A 19,729-nucleotide genomic window follows, 5' to 3' on the forward strand; every position below is an offset into this window, starting at 1 on the left:
GACTGGGTCTCTATTCCATGGACTGCAGGAGGATGAGGGGTGATCTTATTGAGGTGTATAAAATCATGAGAGGAATAGATCAGGTAAATGTACAGTCTCTTGCCCAAAGTAGGGGAATCAAGGACAAGAGGACATAGGTTTAAGGTGAAGGGGAAATGATTCAACAGGAATCTGACGGGTACCTTTTTCACACAAAGGGTGGTGGGTGTATGGAGCGAGCTGCCAGAGGAGGTAGTTGTGGCAGGGACTATCCCAATATTTAAGAAACCGTTAGACAGATATATGGATCGGACAGGTTTGGAGGGATATGGGCCAAATGTGGGCAGGTGGGACTAGTTAGCTTGGACGTGTTGGCCTGTTTGGGCGTTGGGCTGAAGGGTCTGTTTCCACACTGTATCACTCTACGACTCCAAGTACTTACTTTGACATTGACTGAAAGTAACAAGAAGGACTCATTTCAACACTAATAAAAGTGCAGGTCCACTGGGAATGATTGGGCATGTTGTGATTTTGGATTTAGATTAGATTTTATAAATCTTATTAAAATGCACAGGTGCAACTGTCCTTGGGAACTGTCAGAAGGTGATTAATCCTTTGTATTTCATTGGTTTTATGTTGTTTGTTCATGAGTTGCCAGTGTTTCTCCAGGATTGAGTACCATCAATAACACTTTTTAACGAGGTCAATGATTCTCCGGTACTCAACAGTAAAGCAAAGTTTGACATTGAACAGCATCAGAAGTTGTTCAACCCATGACCAGAAAATTTGGTCAAGGAGTGCGATTCAGAAGTAGTCAGAGAGGAAGATGGGTTTTAGCAGGGCCAAGCATGTGCACTTGTGAGAACATTAATCAAAACATTCAATAGTCCGTAATACTTTATTGTCCTATGTTTAGCTGAGTTTAGAGATAGACGTGAAAACAGGCCCTTCAGCCCACCGAGTCCATGCCAACCAGTGGTCACCCATACACTAGTTCTAGCGGAGTCAGGGGGTATGGGGAGAGGGCAGGAACGATGTACTGATTGTGGATGATCAGCCATGCTCATATTGCCTTGCGGTGCTGGCTCGAAGGGCCGAATGGCCTACTCCTGCACCTATTGTCTATCCTACGTACTAGGGAGAATTTGCAGAAGCTAATTGACCTACAAACCTGCACGTCTTTTGAATTTGAGAGGAAACCGGAGCACAGGGAGAAGGTACAAACTCCGTACAGACAGCACACACAGTCAGGATCAAACTTGGGTCTCTTGCGCTGTAAGGCAGCATCTTTGCCACTGTGCCACCGTGCCAGACTTGTGCCTCGATACAGAAATTCTTTGTTTTGCATACAATCCTGTAAAATGATACCATACATAGCACAATCGTACACAAATACAAGAGTTTAGTTTATTATTGTCACGTGTACCGAGATACAATGAAAAGCTTTTATTTGCGTGCCAACTAGTTAAAAAAAGACAATGCTTGAATACAGCCAAGCTGTCGACAGGTCAAAGATAAAGGATAAAAGGTACAACATTTAATGCAAAGATAAAACATTGAAGTCTGAGGAGGTCTAATTAAAGAAAGTTCAAAGTTCCAATCAGGTAGACGGGAGGTCAGGACCGCTCTCTCGCTGATGGTAGTGTAGTGGGTGCGGTCACCGCGGTAATCAGGCCAGACGCCAGGTGAGTAATTAATAACTTTATTACCTGTGGTATCAAACACCGCACTCAAGAATAACGTGAGTCGACACACCCAAACCCTTTATAGTCCCAGACCACCTGACCCAAGGGGACTGACCCAGGAAGTGACCTAATCCCTCCCGTCCACTGAGTGCCGAGTGGAATGACCAAGGGAGTGGCCTAGCCCCCGGGTGCCGCCACAGGACCCCCCCCCCCCAAGAACCGAAGGCACGAAACGGACAGGGGGACGGACGAAACGGCCAGCCCGTGTGCGCGCCACGGCGGGCGCAGGAAGCAGAACCACCCCGCCAGGGGAAGGCACCCGCGGGAACTTCGGGGGTAAGGGCCGGGACACGGGACGACCCCGAGGGCGAGGCTGCGCCAGTAGCACCGGCTGGCTAATGTCCACATGCGCCGGCTTCAGCCGTGAAAGAGAGACCGTCTCAGGACGACCCCCCATGTCCAACACGAAGGTGGCAGAGCCCCGCTCAAGCACTTTGAACGGTCCCTCATAAGGCCGCTGAAGGGGTGGCCGGTGGGCATCCCGACGCAGGAACACAAAAGGACAGTCCTGCAGGGCGGAAGGGACATGTGACCGAACCGTGGCGAGACGTCGGCACTGGCGCCAGCGAGCCCACCGTCTCCCGAAGGCGTTGCAGGGCGGCTGAGGGCTGTTCTGCCTGACCCTGGGCGGGGGGAGCGAACTCTCCGGGCACCGTCAACGGAGCCCCGTAAACCAATTCCGCCGAGGAGGTGGCCAAGTCCTCCTTGGAGGCGGTGCGGACACCCAGTAAAACCCACGGCAACGCGTCAACCCAGTCCGGGCCAACGAGCCGGGCCTTCAGAGCGGCCTTGAGCTGGCGGTGGAAACGCTCCACCAGGCCGTTCGCCTGCGGATGGTACGCTGTGGTGCGGTGCAGGTTAACCCCCAGCAGTTGGGCCATGGATGACCACAGCTCGGAGGTGAATTGTGGCCCCCTGTCGGACGTAATATGGAGCGGAACCCCAAATCTGGCAATCCAATTTGCCGCCAAGGCACGGGCACAAGTAGAGGCACACGTGTCCGGCAGTGGAACTGCCTCCGGCCACCGCGTGAAACGGTCCACCATTGTCAGGAGGTAGGTGAAACCCCGAGAAGGCGGCAGCGGCCCCACGATGTCCACATGGATGTGGTCAAAATGGTGGCGAGGGACGGGGAACTCCTGGAGCGGCGCACGCACATGCCGCTGTACCTTTGAGGTTTGGCACGGGATGCAGGTGCGCACCCAATGCCCAACCTGCTTGCGTAACCCGTGCCAAACGAAACGGGAAGCCACGAGGGTCGTCGTCGCCCGAATGGAAGGGTGGGACAGCCCGTGGAGCACCTCGAACACCCGGCGTCGCCAGGCAACAGGCACGATTGGGCGTGGCTGCCCGGTGGACACATCGCAAAGCAGTGTCGCGCCCCCAGTGCCACAGGGAACGTCCTCCAACCTGAGGCCCGAAACGGCGGTACGGTAGGCGGACATCTCGTTATCGGACAGCTGGGCCGCCGCCAGGGCTGAGTAGTCGATTCCATCAGCCACTTGCAGGACGGCGTGGACAGCGGGTCGAGACAAGGCGTCGGCCACCCGGTTGTCTTTACCCCCGATGAAACGGATGGAGGTAGTAAATTCCGAGATGTAAGCCAGCTGCCGCTGCTGGCGAGCTGACCACGGGTCGGACACCTTGGCGAAAGCGAAAGTAAGGGGCTTGTGGTCCGTGTACGCGGTGAAAGTCCGCCCCTCGAGAAAATAGCGGAAGTGGCGGACCGCAAGGTAAAGGGCAAGGAGCTCGCGGTCAAAGGCACTGTAGTTCCGCTGTGCGCCGCTGAGGTGCCTACTGAAGAAGGCCAGATGCCAGGTGAGTAATTAATAACTTTATTACCTGTGGTATCAAACACCGCACTCAAGAATAACGTGAGTCGACACACCCAAACCCTTTATAGTCCCAGACCACCTGACCCAAGGGGACTGACCCAGGAAGTGACCTAATCCCTCCCGTCCACTGAGTGCCGAGTGGAATGACCAAGGGAGTGGCCTAGCCCCCGGGTGCCGCCACAGTAGGACAGTTCAGTTGCAACGATTGTAGTGTGAAAACAGCTCGTTTCTTCAGGCACCTTGTGTTTCAAGCGGGATGTGGGGGGGGTGGGGGGTGTTACGTGCTTGAAAAGCAGTGGTTCATTCAAAGACGTGTAAATTAAACATACACATGACGATGTTGCCAGCAGTAAACATTAGAGTGAGTTATTCCGAAAATATGGGGGCGTAAATCAAGCTTTAGTATTAAAGGAACAAACGTGCTATTTGAAACATCAAACGCGTACAGCACGTGACACCTGTACATAAAGAGATGTCATGTTCCCGTGCCATCTTGCACCTTTCAATTATCAACCTTTAAAATATCAAATCTTATCTTGGCCTTAATGGCGTGTAAATTTCCTAAGGCATTGGACAGGCTAGATGCAGGAAAAATGTTCCCCATGTTGGGGGAGTCCAGAACCAGGGGTCACAGTTTAACAACAAGGGGTAGGCCATTTAGGACTGAGATGAGGAAAAGTGTTTTCACCTAGAGAGTTATGAATCTGTGGAATTCTCTGCCACAGAAGGCAGTGGATGCCAATTCGCTAGATGTTTTCAAGAGAGAGTTGGATTTAGCTCTTAGGGCTAACGGAATCAAGGGATATGGGGAGAAAGCAGGAACAGGGTACTGATTCTGGATGATCAGCCGTGATCATATTGAATGCCAGTGCTGGCTCGATGGGCTGAATGGCCTACCCCTACACCTATTTTCTATGTTGTCCTGGTGGTGGCAGTGGGTTGATGATGTAGGCGTGTCTGTGCTTTCCACTGCTGTGGAGGACACCGAGAGACAGAGCACTTGTGCTGTTGAATAAGGAACTGCTGCTCGGATGTCGAAGATTTGATGCAATTGTGTCCTTTTGAATCACTGCAATGAAGTGAAATGCTCCTGCTCCTTTTGTAGATTAGGTACACAAGCATTGAACGCGAGCTGGAAGACAAAGCCCACATCGTGGACCTTCGAAACGTAGAGGTGACTGCGTTACAAGAGGAGATCAAGGTGTGTGCTGTCAGTCTCGTCATCAGTGTTGTGTCTGTGTTTTATTGTTAGAGGTACTGCGCGGAAACAGGCCTATCGTCCCAAAGAGCCCGCACCGACCAGCGATCCCCGCGCATTAACATTATCCTACACACATTAGGGACAATTTTACATTGACACCAAGCCAATTAATCCACAAACCCTGCTCTCTGGCACTGTAAGTGCTATAAGGCAGCAACTCTACCACTGCACCCTGTCGGCACCTCCAATATCCAGGGGGTGCATCTAACTTGGTTGGACATCCCAAATCTACTAGCAAAGCAAATTTGACATTGAGTCAAAAAAGGAGAGCCTTGGCCAAGTGTCCAGATCTTTGCCAGTGAGTTTGGGTTAAGTTTATTGTCTCAAAAGATTTTGTTGCATGCTAACTATTTAGTGGAAAAACAATACGTTTTCACTTTTAGTTTATTGTCACATGCACCGAGGTACAGTGAGAAGCTTTTGTTGCGTGCTAACCAGTCAGCAGGAAGACAATACATTATTACAATCAAGTCACCCACAGTGTACAGACACATGATAAAGGGAATCACAAAATGCTGGAGTAACTCAGCAGGTCAGGCAGCATCTTGGAGAGAAGGAATGGGTGACGTTTCGGGTCGAGACCCTTCTTCAGACTGATGTCAGGGGAGGGGGCGGGACAAAGAAAGGATATAGGGGAGACAGGAAGGCAGTGGGAGAACTGGGGAGGGGAAGAGAGGGAACTATCTAAAGTTGGAGAAGTCAATGTTCATACCGCTGGGCTGTAAGCTGCCCAAGCGAAATATGAGGTGCTGTTCCTCCAATTTCCGGTGGGCCTCACTATGGCACTGGAGGAGGCCCATGACAGAAAGGTCAGACTGGGAGTGGGAATGGGAGTTGAAGTGCTGAGCCACCGGGAGATCAGGTTGGTTTAGGCGGACTGAGCAAAGGTGTTGAGCGAAACCATCGCCGAGCCTGCGTTTGGTCTCGTCGATGTAGCGAAGTTGACATCTGGAATCATGTTTTGTGCGAGGTAAAGCCAGTAAAGTCCGATCAGAGATGGATATAGTCCAAGGGTCTCCAATGAGGTAGATGTTAGTTCACGACTGCTCTCTAGTTGTTGTTAAGATGGTTATTAGAATATCAGAATAGATATTATGCAGTGTTTTCTACTAGGATGGAATGATGATGGGGTTGTTGGAGGCAAATCCTTAGTTTAAGGAGCATTCTGATGAAGTTATAGCCATCAATGATAGAACATTACAATATCGGAACAGGCATTAGACCAGAACATGAATAAATGCAGAGACCTGGGAGGGTCAGATGGTTGGGGAGGTTTTGGAGACAGAGAAAACTGAGGTGCTTGGAGAGTGCGAAACAGAATAATAGAGTTTGGAGACACCAGGAACTGCAGATCCTGGTTTGCAATAAAAAATAAATGAAGTGCTGGATTAACACAGCAGGTCAGGCAGCATTTCTGGAGGTCATGGATAGGTGATGTTTTGGGTCAGGTGTAAAGAAGGGTCCTAACCTTTGCAACATTGCCTGTCCATGTTCTCCAGAGAGGCCACCTGATCCGCAGAGTTGCTCTGTTGTAATCCAGCATCTGCAGTTCCTTTGTGACCTTTTTTATGAGAAATTGGAGGTCGCATAACCAGGTTCGTGTCTGATGTTGTCTCGACATGACCACGAGCACTGCTTGTTCATCTGCCGGCTTTACGAAGAGCATTCTGCTTAAGAGTCTGTGGTGAGCTTCTGATCACAGGTGGGGTATTGGTAGCATTACTGTTGCCAATAACTGCACAGTGACGTAGCAATAGAGCTACCTCCTCACAGCGCCAGAGACCCAGGTTCGATCCTGACTACGAGTGCTTTCTGTGCGGAGTTTGTACGTTCTCCCCGTGTCCTGCGTGGGTTTTCTCCGAGATCTTCGGTTTCCTCCCACACTCCAAAGACGTACAGGTTTGTAGGTTAATTGGCTTGGTGTAAATGAGCAATTGTCCCTAATGTGTGTAGGATAGTATTAGTGTGCGGGGATCGCTGGTCGGCGCGGACTCGGTAGGCCGAAGGGCCCGTTTTCACACTGTACCTCTAAACTAAACTGCAACCAATAAATAATTTGATTTCCATTCACAGAAGCTGAATAAGAAGATTGATGAATTGAGGTTCAATTCAAACCATCAGGGTGGAACTTTTAAATTAGAGCATCCTAACCCCTACAGCCTGAGTGTTCCTAAGGTCCACGCTGCACATTCTGGGCTCCTGTTTGGCAACCCGTACTCCGAGTGCGGTAAGTAGTCTAACGTTCAGCATTAACTTTGCCTGTGTTCTTGCATGTCTGGTGTCGGCTCAGGCTTGCTTTGCCCTGAACTTAATGTGGGAGAGAGTAACAAATCCTCTGAGGTTTATCACAGAGAAGTTAGCAATGCAAAGAGAAAGGAGTTTGCACGTTCTCCCTGTGACGGTGCCTGGTTCCCCTGGGTGCTCCAGTTAACTCCCATGTCCCAAAGACGTGCGGGTTTGTAGGTTGACTGGCCCTCTGTAAATTGCACCTGGTGATGAGAATGTGAGATAACACAACTGGTGAGAACAGCTGATCGATTGTTGGCGTGGACTTGGTGGGCCAGAGGACCTGTTTCCATGCTGTATCTTTTTTAAATTGTTGCGATGATTATGAAAGAGATTGAAGAATTTTTAAGGAGGGAATCATGGGAAGTTGGCACTTGGGCAACTCAGGAAAGAGCCCAACTGGCAAGATGGGGGTGGAGGTGACCAGGGCGCCTTGAGGAAGGTTGCACTTTGGGCTTCAGCTGTAGCTAAGGGGAGGTCTTGTGGAGATCTGAAGGTGGAGTGAACATTTTGAAACCAATGGAGATCAAGTGATTGGTGAGCAGATTTTTGTGGCAGCAATTTTGTGACAGCAGAGCTTTGGATGAGGGATGGGAAGTGCTGGGGGTCGGGCAGTTTGCAAGGAGAGGGTGGGATTAGAGGAATCTGAGGAATTAGAGAAAAGCTTGGAGGCACTTCAGCACTAAGCTGCATGGGCAGGAGCAGAGACACAATGCCACAAGTGAGGAAATGGTCACCAAAGCACCACGAGTGGTATCTTGGTCAACAGATGAATTTTGACATTAGAGGTTTAGTGAGAATGTTCACAACATGATTTTTCCTATCTTTCTGAAAGTTGCAGTGTCCATTTGTATAGTTCATGCCTCTTAATCTGTGATGGATAGGGCAGGTTTAGAAGGATATGGGCCAAACCCAGCCAGGTGGGACCAGTGCAGATGGGACATGTTGGTGGTTGTGGGCAAGTCGAGGGCCTGTTTCCATACACTTTCACTCTTTGACTCCACGGATTTCAAGTTTAAATAATCAGTATGGAGAATAAATTTAAACTGCTGTTCAAGACAGTGGTAAAGAATGCATATGGAATGCTTGCTTTCAGAGGTTTGGGTGTTGAGTATAAAAGTCAAGATGTCATCATGCAGTGCTTTAGGACTTAAGGCTGCATTTGGAGTATTGGGACCAGTTCTGGTCGCCCTATTCCAGGAAGGGTGTGGAGGCTTTGGAAAGGGTGCAGAGGAGGTTTACCAGAACGAGTCTTGATCAGGGGGTATTAGCTACAGGGGTTGGACAGACTGGGATTGTTTTCTCTGGATTGCCAGAGGTTGCAGGAAGACCTGATCGAAAAATATAAAATTGGGAGGCATAGTTAGGGTAGATTCAGAATCTGTTTCCCAGTGTGGAAAAAATTATTATGAGAGGGCATAGCTTTAAGGTGAGAGGGTCAAGGTTTAAAGAGGGGCAAGGTTTGTACACAGAGGGTGGTGAGTGACTGGAACGAACTGCCAGGGGTGGTAATGGAAGCAGATACCTCAGAGGTATTTGAACTACTTTGGATAGGCATATGGATTTGCAGAAATCTGAGGGATATGTGTTAAACGCAGGTAGATAAGTGATGGTCTTGGCATCACAGACATTGTGGACCAATGGTCCTGTTCTTTTGCAGTACTGTTCCACAAAATGTAAACTGGACAAATTTCATAACCAGTGTAGGAAAATAACTGCAGATGCTGGTATATCACAAAATGCTGGAGTAACTCAGCAGGTCTGGCAGCATCTCAGGAGAGAAGGAATGGGTGAGGTTTTGGGTTGAGACCCTTCTTCAGACCAAATGGTCTGACAAATTTCATAACCAAATGGGTTCAAGACCCCTGTGTGTTGTCACCATGAATGATTGCGTAGATGTTCACCAATTCACTTGTGATTCTACCTGCATGTTGTACCTGATGTCTGAAACCTAAATGAGGTGTGTGTGTGTGTCTCTGTTTCTGCGCACATTTGTGTGCATGTCTGCACCTGTTTGTGTGCGTGTCTGCACCTGTCTGTGTGCACATGTGTGTATCTGTGTGTGGGTGCACGTGTGTCTGCGTTGGGGGTGTGTGTTATGCATGTGTGTGTGCGTGGTGTCTATGTCTATGTGGCTTGTGATGTGTGTGCGTGTTTCTTTCCCCCTCCTCAAGCAGGGCTAGGGAGATGGGGCTCACCTGCACGATAGAGGGGGGAACAAAAGGCGTCAGTAGTGTTGGAGTCGCATGCAAAGACAGCACCAGCCCAGCGAGTGACCGGCAGGAGAGAAGAGGCAGCACGCTTTGCAATTATTTCAATAAAGAGTCCAAAGATTGACATTTGCGTCTCTGCATTTGCGTTGTTCTTGTTTGCCGTTCCTAACCCGCACACTCCGCACCTACAATTGTCCACTGGCCACTTACTTTTGCCAAATAACTTCAACGCAGTGTTGTCGGCAAGGGAATAAAATGTTTTTTGGTACAATTGTTTTTGATACCTAAAATAATTCCTTGGTGTTAACCACAGGATAGTTTGGACAAACTGGGATTGTTCTCACTGGGAAAACATTCGCCCTCTTGTCCTTGCGATAGTGGCATTTAGGAGGATTGTAGATGGGCACATGGAAGTGAAGGCATAGGCATCGTGTGGAGGCAGAGGAGATTCATTCGTTGGCATCATGTTCAGCATGGACATTGTGGGCCAAAGGGCCCGTTCCTGTGCTGTACTCTTCTATGTTCTATGTAAATATTCCAGAGCCACCCACCCCCTCCTTCACGTTTTAAACAGACCAACAGCTTGAACCAACAAGTCTCAGCAGCTTCACTCGTGGACAGTCTTTCACTGGGTCTCGCCAGGTGTATCTCTTCTTGCACCTTTTAATCCAGTCTCGGACCCATCTGGTCTAAGCACACACCATAACCCTGCTGCTAACCACTGGTTTCCACATCACTTCCTCTGCATCCCCACACCCTAAACTGGTTTCACCAATTTGGTTGAAAAATCAGTCTTCCAACAGACAGTCCTCCCTTGCAGCCCCTCATCTTTCCCTTTCTCATTATCTCATTCTATCTATTTCCCTCTTTTTGGTCTTTCATGTTTCTTAATGTGTTCCACCCTCTGTATGAAAGATTTCCCGCTCCGGTTACTATTATCTTTTTCTCCCTCGGTAAACACAAAATGCTGGAGTAACTCAGCGGGTCAGGCAGCATCTCGGGAGAGAAGGAATGGGTGACGTTTCCGGTCGAGACCCTTCTTCAGACTTCTTCTGAAGAAGGGTCTCAACCCGAAACGTCACCCATTCCTTCTACCCTGAGATGCTGCCTGACCCGCTGAGTTACTCCAGCATTTTGTGTTTACCTTCGATTTTAACCAGCATCTGCAGTTTTTTTTCCTACACATCTTTTTCCCCTCTCTCTTTAAACTAATGCCCTCGGGTTCTCTGTTTCCCTGCCCTGGGAAAAAGACTGTCCATTCAGTTTTCATGCACTGAGCATTTTATTTACAGTTTGATTACTGTCACTGCGGTCAGAATTCATTCTTTATTCAGAATAGTTTTTTTTGGGGGGGGAGGGTAGAAAGAAAACCCATCTCTGACACCTCATTGAAACGTACAAAACAATGAAAGGCTTGGATTGAGTGGATGTGGAGAGGATGTTTCCACTAGTGGAAGTCCAGGACTAGAGGTGATAGCCTCAGAATTAAAGGACGTTCTTTTAGGAAGGAGATGAGGAGAAATGTCTTTAGTCGGAGGGTGGTGAATCTGTAGCATTCTTTGCCACAGGAGGCTGTGGAGGCCACAAGTCAGTGGATATTTTTAAGGCAGAGATAGATAGATTCTTGATTAGTACATGTGTCAAAGGTTATGGGGAGAAGGCAGGAGGGGGAAATAGATCAATCATGATTGAATGGCGGAGCAGACTTGTTGGGCCGAATGGCCTAATTCTACTCCTGTGACTTGTGATCTTATGACATGTTCAAAGGGGGTTCCAGTTTAGTGGCTTCAGCCAAAAGCTGCATTTGTGTCTTGTTTATAACAATGCAGGAATTCCTAGTTGGGGCCACCTTCAGATTTATAGAACAGAGAGCAGTACAGCCCAGGAACAGGCCCTTCGGCCCACAATGTTTGTGCCGAACAGCTGAATTGATCTCGTCTTCCTGCACGTGATCTATATCCCTCTATTCCCTGCACTTCCGTGTGCCTGCCTATCTGAAAGCCTCTTAATCGCCACTGTTGTTTCTGCCTCCGCCACCATTCCTGGCAATGCTTTTCAGGCCCCCAGCCTTGACGCCTGAGGCCTATCATCAAGGTGAATGGATGGCGTGGGGTGAAGGGCCTGTTTCTGTGCTACAGAACTCTTTGATCAGCAGGTGATGTGCTGTTACCTCAGTGCCCCTGCAGCTACTGCAGTGAAAAGCTTTTGTTGCATGCTAACCAGTCAGCGGAAAGGCAACACTTGATTACAATCGAGCCAGCAGCAATGTACAGACACATGATAAAGGGAATAACGTTTAATCCCTGATACACAAGCGCCCCACAACTGTAAAGTTGCATGAGTGTGACTGAAGTGAGACTGCAGATCATTCTCTTGGTTGCTCTTGATGTGTCTTATTATTTTAATTCTGCAGATATCAAGCAATCGCAAACCACTGAAGGTGTTGACCTTGAGCGAGATCTGGATGGCTTGGTAAATCTTGTATCTAAACTGACTTTTGCATTTATTTCCTCCTGTTGTGCTGCTTTTGTTGTTGGTGGCTGGTCGTTGGCAGGGAACTGCTGTCTGAGGCTATCAGCAGTCCCAGGTGCTGATATCTATCCCATTGCACGTATCATTTGAAATCCAGTCCCATTCCTCGCTCGAACTCACACTTGTACAGGGATGATTTTGGATTCAGCCACTCAAGTTGGTAGAATGTCGGAATAGATCGGTTAGACGCACCGAGTCTCTTGCCCAGGGTAGGGGAATCGAGAACCAGAGGGCATAGGTTTACGTCGATGGGGGAAAGATTTAATAGGAACCTGAGGGGGAACTTTTTCACACAAAGGGTGTTGGGTGTATGGAACGAGCTGCCGGAGGATGTAGTTGAGGCAGGGACTATTGCAACATTTAAGAAACAATTAGACAAGTATATGGATAGGAGAGGTTTAGAGGGATATATGGGCCAAACACAGGCAGATGGGACTAGTGTAGATGGGATATGTTGGGCAGTGTGGGCAAGTTGGGCCGAAGGGCCTATTTCCACGCTGTATGATTAATGTTATTTGGGCCTATTGCAAACAAAAAGTTTCAGTTTAAGAAATCTTAAAAATAAGAATCCCCTTAAAGCTCTGCCCTCTCGTCTTTCTGCCACTGAGGGCATAACTTTAAGGTGGGCGAGGCCACAATGTAAAAGAGATGCATGTGGCAAGTTTTTGTTTAGAGGGTGCTGAGCCTGGAACAAGCTGTCGGGGGGTGGTGGAGCAGAGCTACGTGATGGAGTGGAAATGATTCCCGTCCCATTTAAAAATTCCACCAGCTCTTTCTGGAAGAGCTTGTGTTTGAAATTGGACCCGTCCAAAGATGCATTTCGGCAGATCTTGATAGACCCAAGCTGAGAATAGTGAAAGTGCTGGAGTAACTCAGCGGTCAGGCAGCATCTCTGGAGAACATGGGTAGGCGACATTTCGAGTCGGTACCCTTTTTCAGACTGATTGTAGGGGAGGAGTAAAAAGCTGGAAAAGAGGACAAAGCGTGGCAGGTTGGAGGAGGACTCGAGAGAAGGGCGGTTACAATAGGCAGGTCGTTGGAACAAAGGCAAGAGATCAGAGCAGAAGATGGGAAGGGACCCCAGCATTCCTTCCAGGTGAGGCAGGTGCACCTCCTTTTTTAGTTTAGTTTAGAGATACAGCGCAGAAACAGGCCCTTCTGCCCACCGGGTCCATGCCGACCAGCGATCCCCGCACATTGACACCATCCCACACCCACTAGGGACAATTTTTTTTGCATTTACCAAGCCAATTAACCTACGCCTGTATGTCTTTGGAGTGTGGGAGGAAACCGTAGATCTCGGAGAAAACCCACGCAGGTCACAGGGAGAACGTACAAACTCCGTACATACAGCACCCGTAGTCTGGATCGAACCTGGGTCTCCGGCGCTGCATTCGCTGTAAGGCAGCAACTCTACCACTGCGCCACCGTGAACGGGCCTTACCTCTAACCTCATCTACTGCATCTGGTGTTTCCAATGTGGCCTCCTGTACATCTGCGAGACTTAGCGTAGACTCGGCGGCCGTTTCACTGAACACTTGCACTCGGTCCACCATGGAATGTTCCAAGGTGTTATATGCTTGAAGACCCAACACTTGGTGCATGTGATCACATTGGTCTAACTCTTGTTTCTGTGCACAGGAGAATTTCCAGGACATTGAAGAGGATCCACCAGTTGAAAGGTACAGGCTTATCATTGCAACCGTTCTCTGTTTACTGAATGAAATATATTCATTGGATTGTACGGAAATCTCTGAAATTAAATGTAGCAACTTGCAACTTTGCACATTCACCTAAGGGGCGGGCCCAATCCAGGTTTGATCCAGGTCGGGTGCTGTCTGTGTGGAGTTTGCACATTCTCCCTGCAACCACATGGCTTTCATCCAGATGTTTTGGTCTTAGTTCAGAAATACAGTGAGGAAACGGGTCCTTCGGCCCACCGAGTCCGCACTGACCAGCGATCCCCGTACACTAGCACTATCCTACATACTAGGGACAATGTAAAAACATTTACTGAAGCCAAATTAACCTACAAGCCTGTATGTTTTTGAAGTGTTGGAGGAAACCAGAGCACCCGGAGAAAACCCCACACAGTCATAGGGCGAATGTACAAACTCCATACAGACAGCGCCCATACAGGATCGAAACCGGGTCTCTGGCGCTGTAGGCAGCAACTCTACCACTGTGCCGCCCAAATGGTTTCCTCCCACATCCCCTAAATGTACATGTTTGAATGTCAGTTGGACTCTATAAAAATTAATCCGAATGTGTAGGGAACAGATGAGAAAGTACAATAACAGAACTAGTATGACCGGGTGATTGCTGGTCGGCGTGGTCTCGCTGGATCAAAGGGCCTGTTTCCATGCTGTATCCCTAACCTAAATTATTATGCTTCAACCTAAACAATGTGATATGTTTGCAGTCAAGGAAAGGACACAAAGCGTTGGAGAAACTCAGCGGGTCAGGCAGCATCTCTGCCAAACGAGTTGAGAAAGAGTTGAGGGATGGTGCCAGTGTCACTACTAACACCAACACCCAATGCTTTCTCCCAGTCTGAAGAAGAGTCCCAACCTGAAAAGTCATGTGTCCATGTTCTTCGGAGATGCTGCCTGACCTGCTGAGTTCCTCCAGCACTCTGTCTTTTTTTGCATACCGACATCTGCAGTTCCTTGTTTCTCCATTTTGTTTGCAGCCGAACCTGCCCAATGTGTTCTATACAATTCCAAGCCAACATGGATGAGTCTGAAATGGAGCAACACATCTCCACGCACTTTGGTCATGAATGTCCCATTTGCCAAAAGACTTTCCCGGAGAACAAACTGAATCATTTTGAAAATCACGTGCAATCTCATTTTGAGGAGACCAACTGGGAGATGGTTGATTAACTGATGGGAATTCTGCTCTGTGAAGTTGACAACACCTTCTGGCCTTTAATCTTAAATATTGTTTCTGACTCATTTCATTCTGTTGTGCATTAACATGTAGCATTTCCACCCAGATATTATCACACAGTCAAAGGATCGGGCAAGTGGCAGGTCTCTACCAATGCTGCCTTTACCTCAGCCATGTAGAAGGTTGACACTTGTATGGAGGGATGGTGCAGGGCGTGAGTCCATGTCAAGACTTCAACTAGACTTGGACTGCCACGATATAGCAACCAGAGGACTTTCAGTTCAAATAACAGCCAATTTTTCCATTACTGTTATTTTTTATGCAATAATATGCGTCATACTAAATGTAACCTGGTCTACTTAAAGAGCCAGGTACTTATTGTTCGGTATGTGCGACTTGAAGCATGAGACTTGCCATCGTTTTCCCATCTCCAAAATTTCTGACATCCATTAACTTGAATGTGCACCAATCCAAATTGGCAGCAAAGTATTATTTTTAAAGGGCATTGCAGACCCGACTATCATTTCCCCATTACGTAGCTCTTTTGAGTATTAGTTAATGCTTTAAAAGTTATAGTTATACAACTCAACAAGAAAACCCAATCTAATTTAAACCGTAGCATAAATCAGGATTTACTGAATATCATAAAGTCTCCTCTTTTTAGCAGAACAGTACTTTCTGCATTTATTTCTTTGCACTCATCATATTTATATTGTCATAGTATTCTTCCCAATGGAACTGCAATACGGCTTGCTACAAGCAACACAGCATAGCATCTTTTGGTAAACCAAAGCGACATCTGCCGCTGAGGATTCCACTGCTGGTCTGGGTCAGCTACACTGGTTTGTTGCATTAACAGGAAAGTAATGTGTGCTGACTTTCACAAGCTCACATTTTGAATTGCATTTAATTAGATTTTTACTTTGATAACTTGCATTTCATCTAAATAGCTTGAGATTTATGCTGCCGTTGCATTAACATTGTTTTATTGTCATTTAGTTTAAATGGTTTATGAGGAACCCGCTGTGCATCTGGACTATTAATATATTTCCGATCCTGTGTATTTATTCCTGATTGTGTTGAAAACGGTGACACTTTTGCTGAATTTTGGAATTCAATTGTGTTTATTCAAGAGATCTGATTTGCATTTTGCTCATGTATGTTGTGATCAATTGTTTACAACATGGAATTCACGGATCCTTAAATCGATATGTACAAAATCAACGGTTCAATGATGATTTATTTGTCACATATGAAACTGCACAGTGAAATTCCTTTTGCATGTATCACACATGCGGGCACTGCCATGTTTTGGTGCCATGTCTTCCTAGCTCGGGAAGAATGGATTCAGAACTGACTCACCGACAGAAGACAGAGGGTTGTGGTGGAAGGACAATATTCGGGCTGGGACTGCTGGTGTTTGGGTAGATGCACAAAGTCTCTTGCCCCGACTAGGAAAATCAAGAACCAGAGGATTTAGGTTTACAGTGAGGGGGGGAAAGAATCCTGTTTGCCCACCTTTGACCCAAATCTTTCTTATCCATGTACCTGCCCAAAATGTCTTTTAAATATTGTTATGCTACCTGTCTCGCTTACCTCCTCTGGCACCCACCAACCTATCTGTGAATCTTGGAATTCTCCACCACTGAGGTTCAGACATAAGCATTTTGTTCAAAGCAGAAATTGATGGGCTTCTGAATGCTAAAAACTATTCAAAAAATGGTCTTCATGATTCAGTGGCAAAGTGATAGTCTTTACCTGTGATAAGCCTTCATTGAGGGCTGGCTGCAACCAAGGTGTGTTTAAATAGATTTGCTGCAGATGCATCCCACGACTGGAACTTTGTTGTAGTGAAGCTGCAATCCATCCACCTCTATACTCTGCTGAGGAAGGGTCCTGACCCGAAAGAATAAAATGTCACACCTTTAGAAAGGAGATGAGGAGGAATTTCTATAGTCAGAGGGTGGTGAATCTGTGGAATTCATTGCAACAGATGCTGTGAAGGCCAAGTCAATGGGTATTTTTAAGGCGGAGATTGATAGATTCTTGTGTAGGAAGGAACTGCAGATGCTGGTTTAAATCGAGGGTAGACACAAAATGCTGGAGTAACTCAGCGGGACAGGCAGCATCTCTGGGGAGAAGGAATGGGTGACGTTTCGGGTCGAGACCCTTCTGATAGATTCTTGATTAGCACGGGTCACAAGGTCATTATGGATAGGAGTAGAATTAGGCCATTCGACCCATCAAGTCTATTCTGCCATTCGGCCCGGATTGGCCTCACCAGTCACTTCCTGGTGACCAATCCTCCAACTGAAAGTGAAGTCATGGTCATCTTCGAACCCGAAGGACAAACAACAAGAACAACAACACTCTGCCATTCAATCAGGGCTGATCTACCTTTCCCTCCTAAACCCATTATTCTGCCTTCTCCCCATAAACTCTGACACCCGTACTAAGCAAGAATTTCTATCTGGGTGTCAGGGGTTATGGGGGAAAGGGCAGGAGAATGGGGTTGAGAGGAAAAGATAGAACAGCCATGATTGAATGGCGGAGTAGACTTGATGGGCTGAATGGCCTAATCCTGCTCCTGATGAAACGTCGCCCTTGCATTCCCTCCACAGATGTGGCTCTGTGCTCTGCTCTGCGCTCTTCCCTGTTGCTGGAAGCGGGGCTCCCCCTACTGTGACAAGATGGAACTGACTGCCAACAGCACCGGGAACAAAATGTGTGCATTTCCCATGTGAACAACATCCCACATCCACAGAGGCTTCTATAACTGGGTTTGTGCCTCTGCAACCTGTCGCTCCCAGTCACTGTAGAAAGCTGCATTTGTTGCACTAAGCCTGCCGCGAGCGATGGTTTGTTTGGAACAACTTAACATAATTTATTTTTGAGATACAGTGTGGAATCAGGCCCTTCCGCCCACTGAGTCCATGCCCACCACTGATCACCTGTTCACACTAGTTCTAACCAACACTCACTAGGGTGAAGAAGGGTCTCGACCCGAAACATCACCCATTCCTTCTTTCCATTGATGCTGCCTGTCCCGCTGAGTTACTCCAGTATTTTGTGTCTGCCTTCGGTATAAACCAGCACCTGCAGTTCCTTCCCACAGGGATAATTTACAATTTTACTTAAAGCCAATTAACCACCAAAACCTGCAGGTCTTGGGGAGTGTGGGAGGAAACCAGAGCACCCAGAGAAAACCCACGCAGGTTACGGGGAGAATGTACAAACGCCGTACCGACAGTACCCGTGGTCAGGATCGAACCCGGGTCTCCGGCGCTGTGAGGCAGCAACTCTACCGCTGCGCCAACGTGGGACTTTTCTTTAAGAAAACACCTGCGATGCTTTGTGAATGCAGGCATAGTGTTTTGGAGAAATATTAATTGTTTCCTTGCATGCAAGCCAGTCCAACGGTTCAATTAGATAGCACCAAATCTGACTCTTAATTCACCGGTCTTGATTCCAAAGTATTACCTTCCTGCTACCTTCGGCACCTGCTGCCTCACAGCGCCAGAGACCCAGGTTCGATCCTGACTACGGGTGCTGTCTGTACGGAGTTTGCACGTTCGTCCTGTGACCGCGTGGGTTTTCTCCGGGTGCTCCGGTTTCCTCCCACACTCCAAAGACGTACAGGGGGGGTTTGTAGAAAAAATTGTAAATTGTCCCTAGTGTGTGTAGGATAGTGCTGGTGTACAGGGTGATCGCTGGTCGGCGCGGACTCGGTGGGCTGAAGGGCCTGCTTCCGTGCTGCATCTCTGAAGTCTAAAGTGCTCTGTATTGCAGCTTTTTTGCTGCCTTAAACTAAAAGCCGAGTTACTGACGAACCATTTGCTTCATTTACCATCGGATGGTCTCTCAAACTGAGACAAACTCCCTCTGCTCAGTTCATCGTGCAAACACAGCACCACCCCAACACAGACAGCTCATGGCTCGAGACAGCCTTCTTGCAAATAAAAATAAATTGAATCATAAATAATGTTGTGGTGCACTGCAGTAGATGACCATAAAAGCCAGGCCGTGCCGTGTGTCAGGTCCCAGCTGGTACATTACACAGTGCAAGTCCCTGCACCTTGTCTGCACTGTGTTCCTCTGCTGTTTTCCTCATCTGCATACAATGCCCTTTGGTAGACACACAATGCTGGAGTAACTCAGCGGGTGGGGCAGCATCTCGGGAGAGAAGGAATGGGTGACGTTTCGGGTCGAGAACCTTCTTTGCATCGGTCACACACTAGGAACAATTTACAATTATACCACGCCAATCAACCTACAAACCTGTACTACTTTGGAATGTGGGAGGAAACCGGAGCACCCGGAGAAAACCCACGCAGGTCACGGGGAGAACCAACGTACAAACTCCGTACAGGCAGCACCCATAGTCAGGATCGTACCCGGGCCTCTGGCGCTGTGAGCAACTTTACCACTGCGCCACCGCGCCGCCCTTTGTGCAATGGTTTTCCTGACCCGGCTGGGCGGCCGCCATTAGTGGAGCGGGAGTATGTGGCCGCTGGCTGGGTGAGGTCACCCTTTGTCCCTTTTTTCGGAGTGAGGAAGTTGGCAACCGTACTAACACGGGACAAACTAATTTAGCCCAAGATACGGGTGTCCCGGCTAATATGGGACAGTTGGCTACCCTAAATGGATGGTTAATGTTTGCAGAGAAGGTGGCAGGAAGCAGGAACACAAAGTAGGTACAGCCACCCCTATCTATGGAGGTGATAACGTTTCATGACAGCTGTCTCAATGTCAAGTGAAAAGATTGTGCGAAAAAGCCCTTTATTCCTCAGGTTTTCAGTGCAACCCAGGCAGATTAACTTCAAACGCAGCTGGGAATTTGGGGCTAAATCTCTTCCAACATAAAAGTTGGGCCTTTAAGTGCATCTGCAGATGCTGCAGGTTCAGATAAGGTGCCAAGGGAAGCAGGCAGCAGGCAGCTCGTTGTCCCATTCATTAATCGGATCAGTGGGGAAAGAGCAGGCAATA

At 48.0% G+C, this 19,729-nt stretch overlaps 1 protein-coding gene across 2 annotated transcripts in view; it reads left to right on the forward strand.

The window, feature by feature from the left end:
- LOC144607627 (uncharacterized) overlaps positions 1-15,954 on the forward strand; it is a 52,115-nt gene extending 36,161 nt beyond the window's left edge. For both annotated transcript variants that reach the window (XM_078424573.1, XM_078424572.1), the window contains 5 exons: positions 4,665-4,760; positions 6,894-7,047; positions 11,733-11,791; positions 13,493-13,533; positions 14,544-15,954. In XM_078424573.1, the coding sequence (XP_078280699.1) occupies positions 4,665-4,760; positions 6,894-7,047; positions 11,733-11,791; positions 13,493-13,533; positions 14,544-14,736 (543 nt within the window). In that variant the 3' untranslated portion in view covers positions 14,737-15,954. The remainder of the gene's footprint in view (positions 1-4,664; positions 4,761-6,893; positions 7,048-11,732; positions 11,792-13,492; positions 13,534-14,543) is intronic.
- The last annotated feature ends 3,775 nt before the right edge of the window (positions 15,955-19,729 follow it).

The sequence above is a fragment of the Rhinoraja longicauda genome, chromosome 29, assembly GCF_053455715.1.
Source record: "Rhinoraja longicauda isolate Sanriku21f chromosome 29, sRhiLon1.1, whole genome shotgun sequence".
Lineage (NCBI taxonomy): Eukaryota > Metazoa > Chordata > Chondrichthyes > Rajiformes > Arhynchobatidae > Rhinoraja > Rhinoraja longicauda.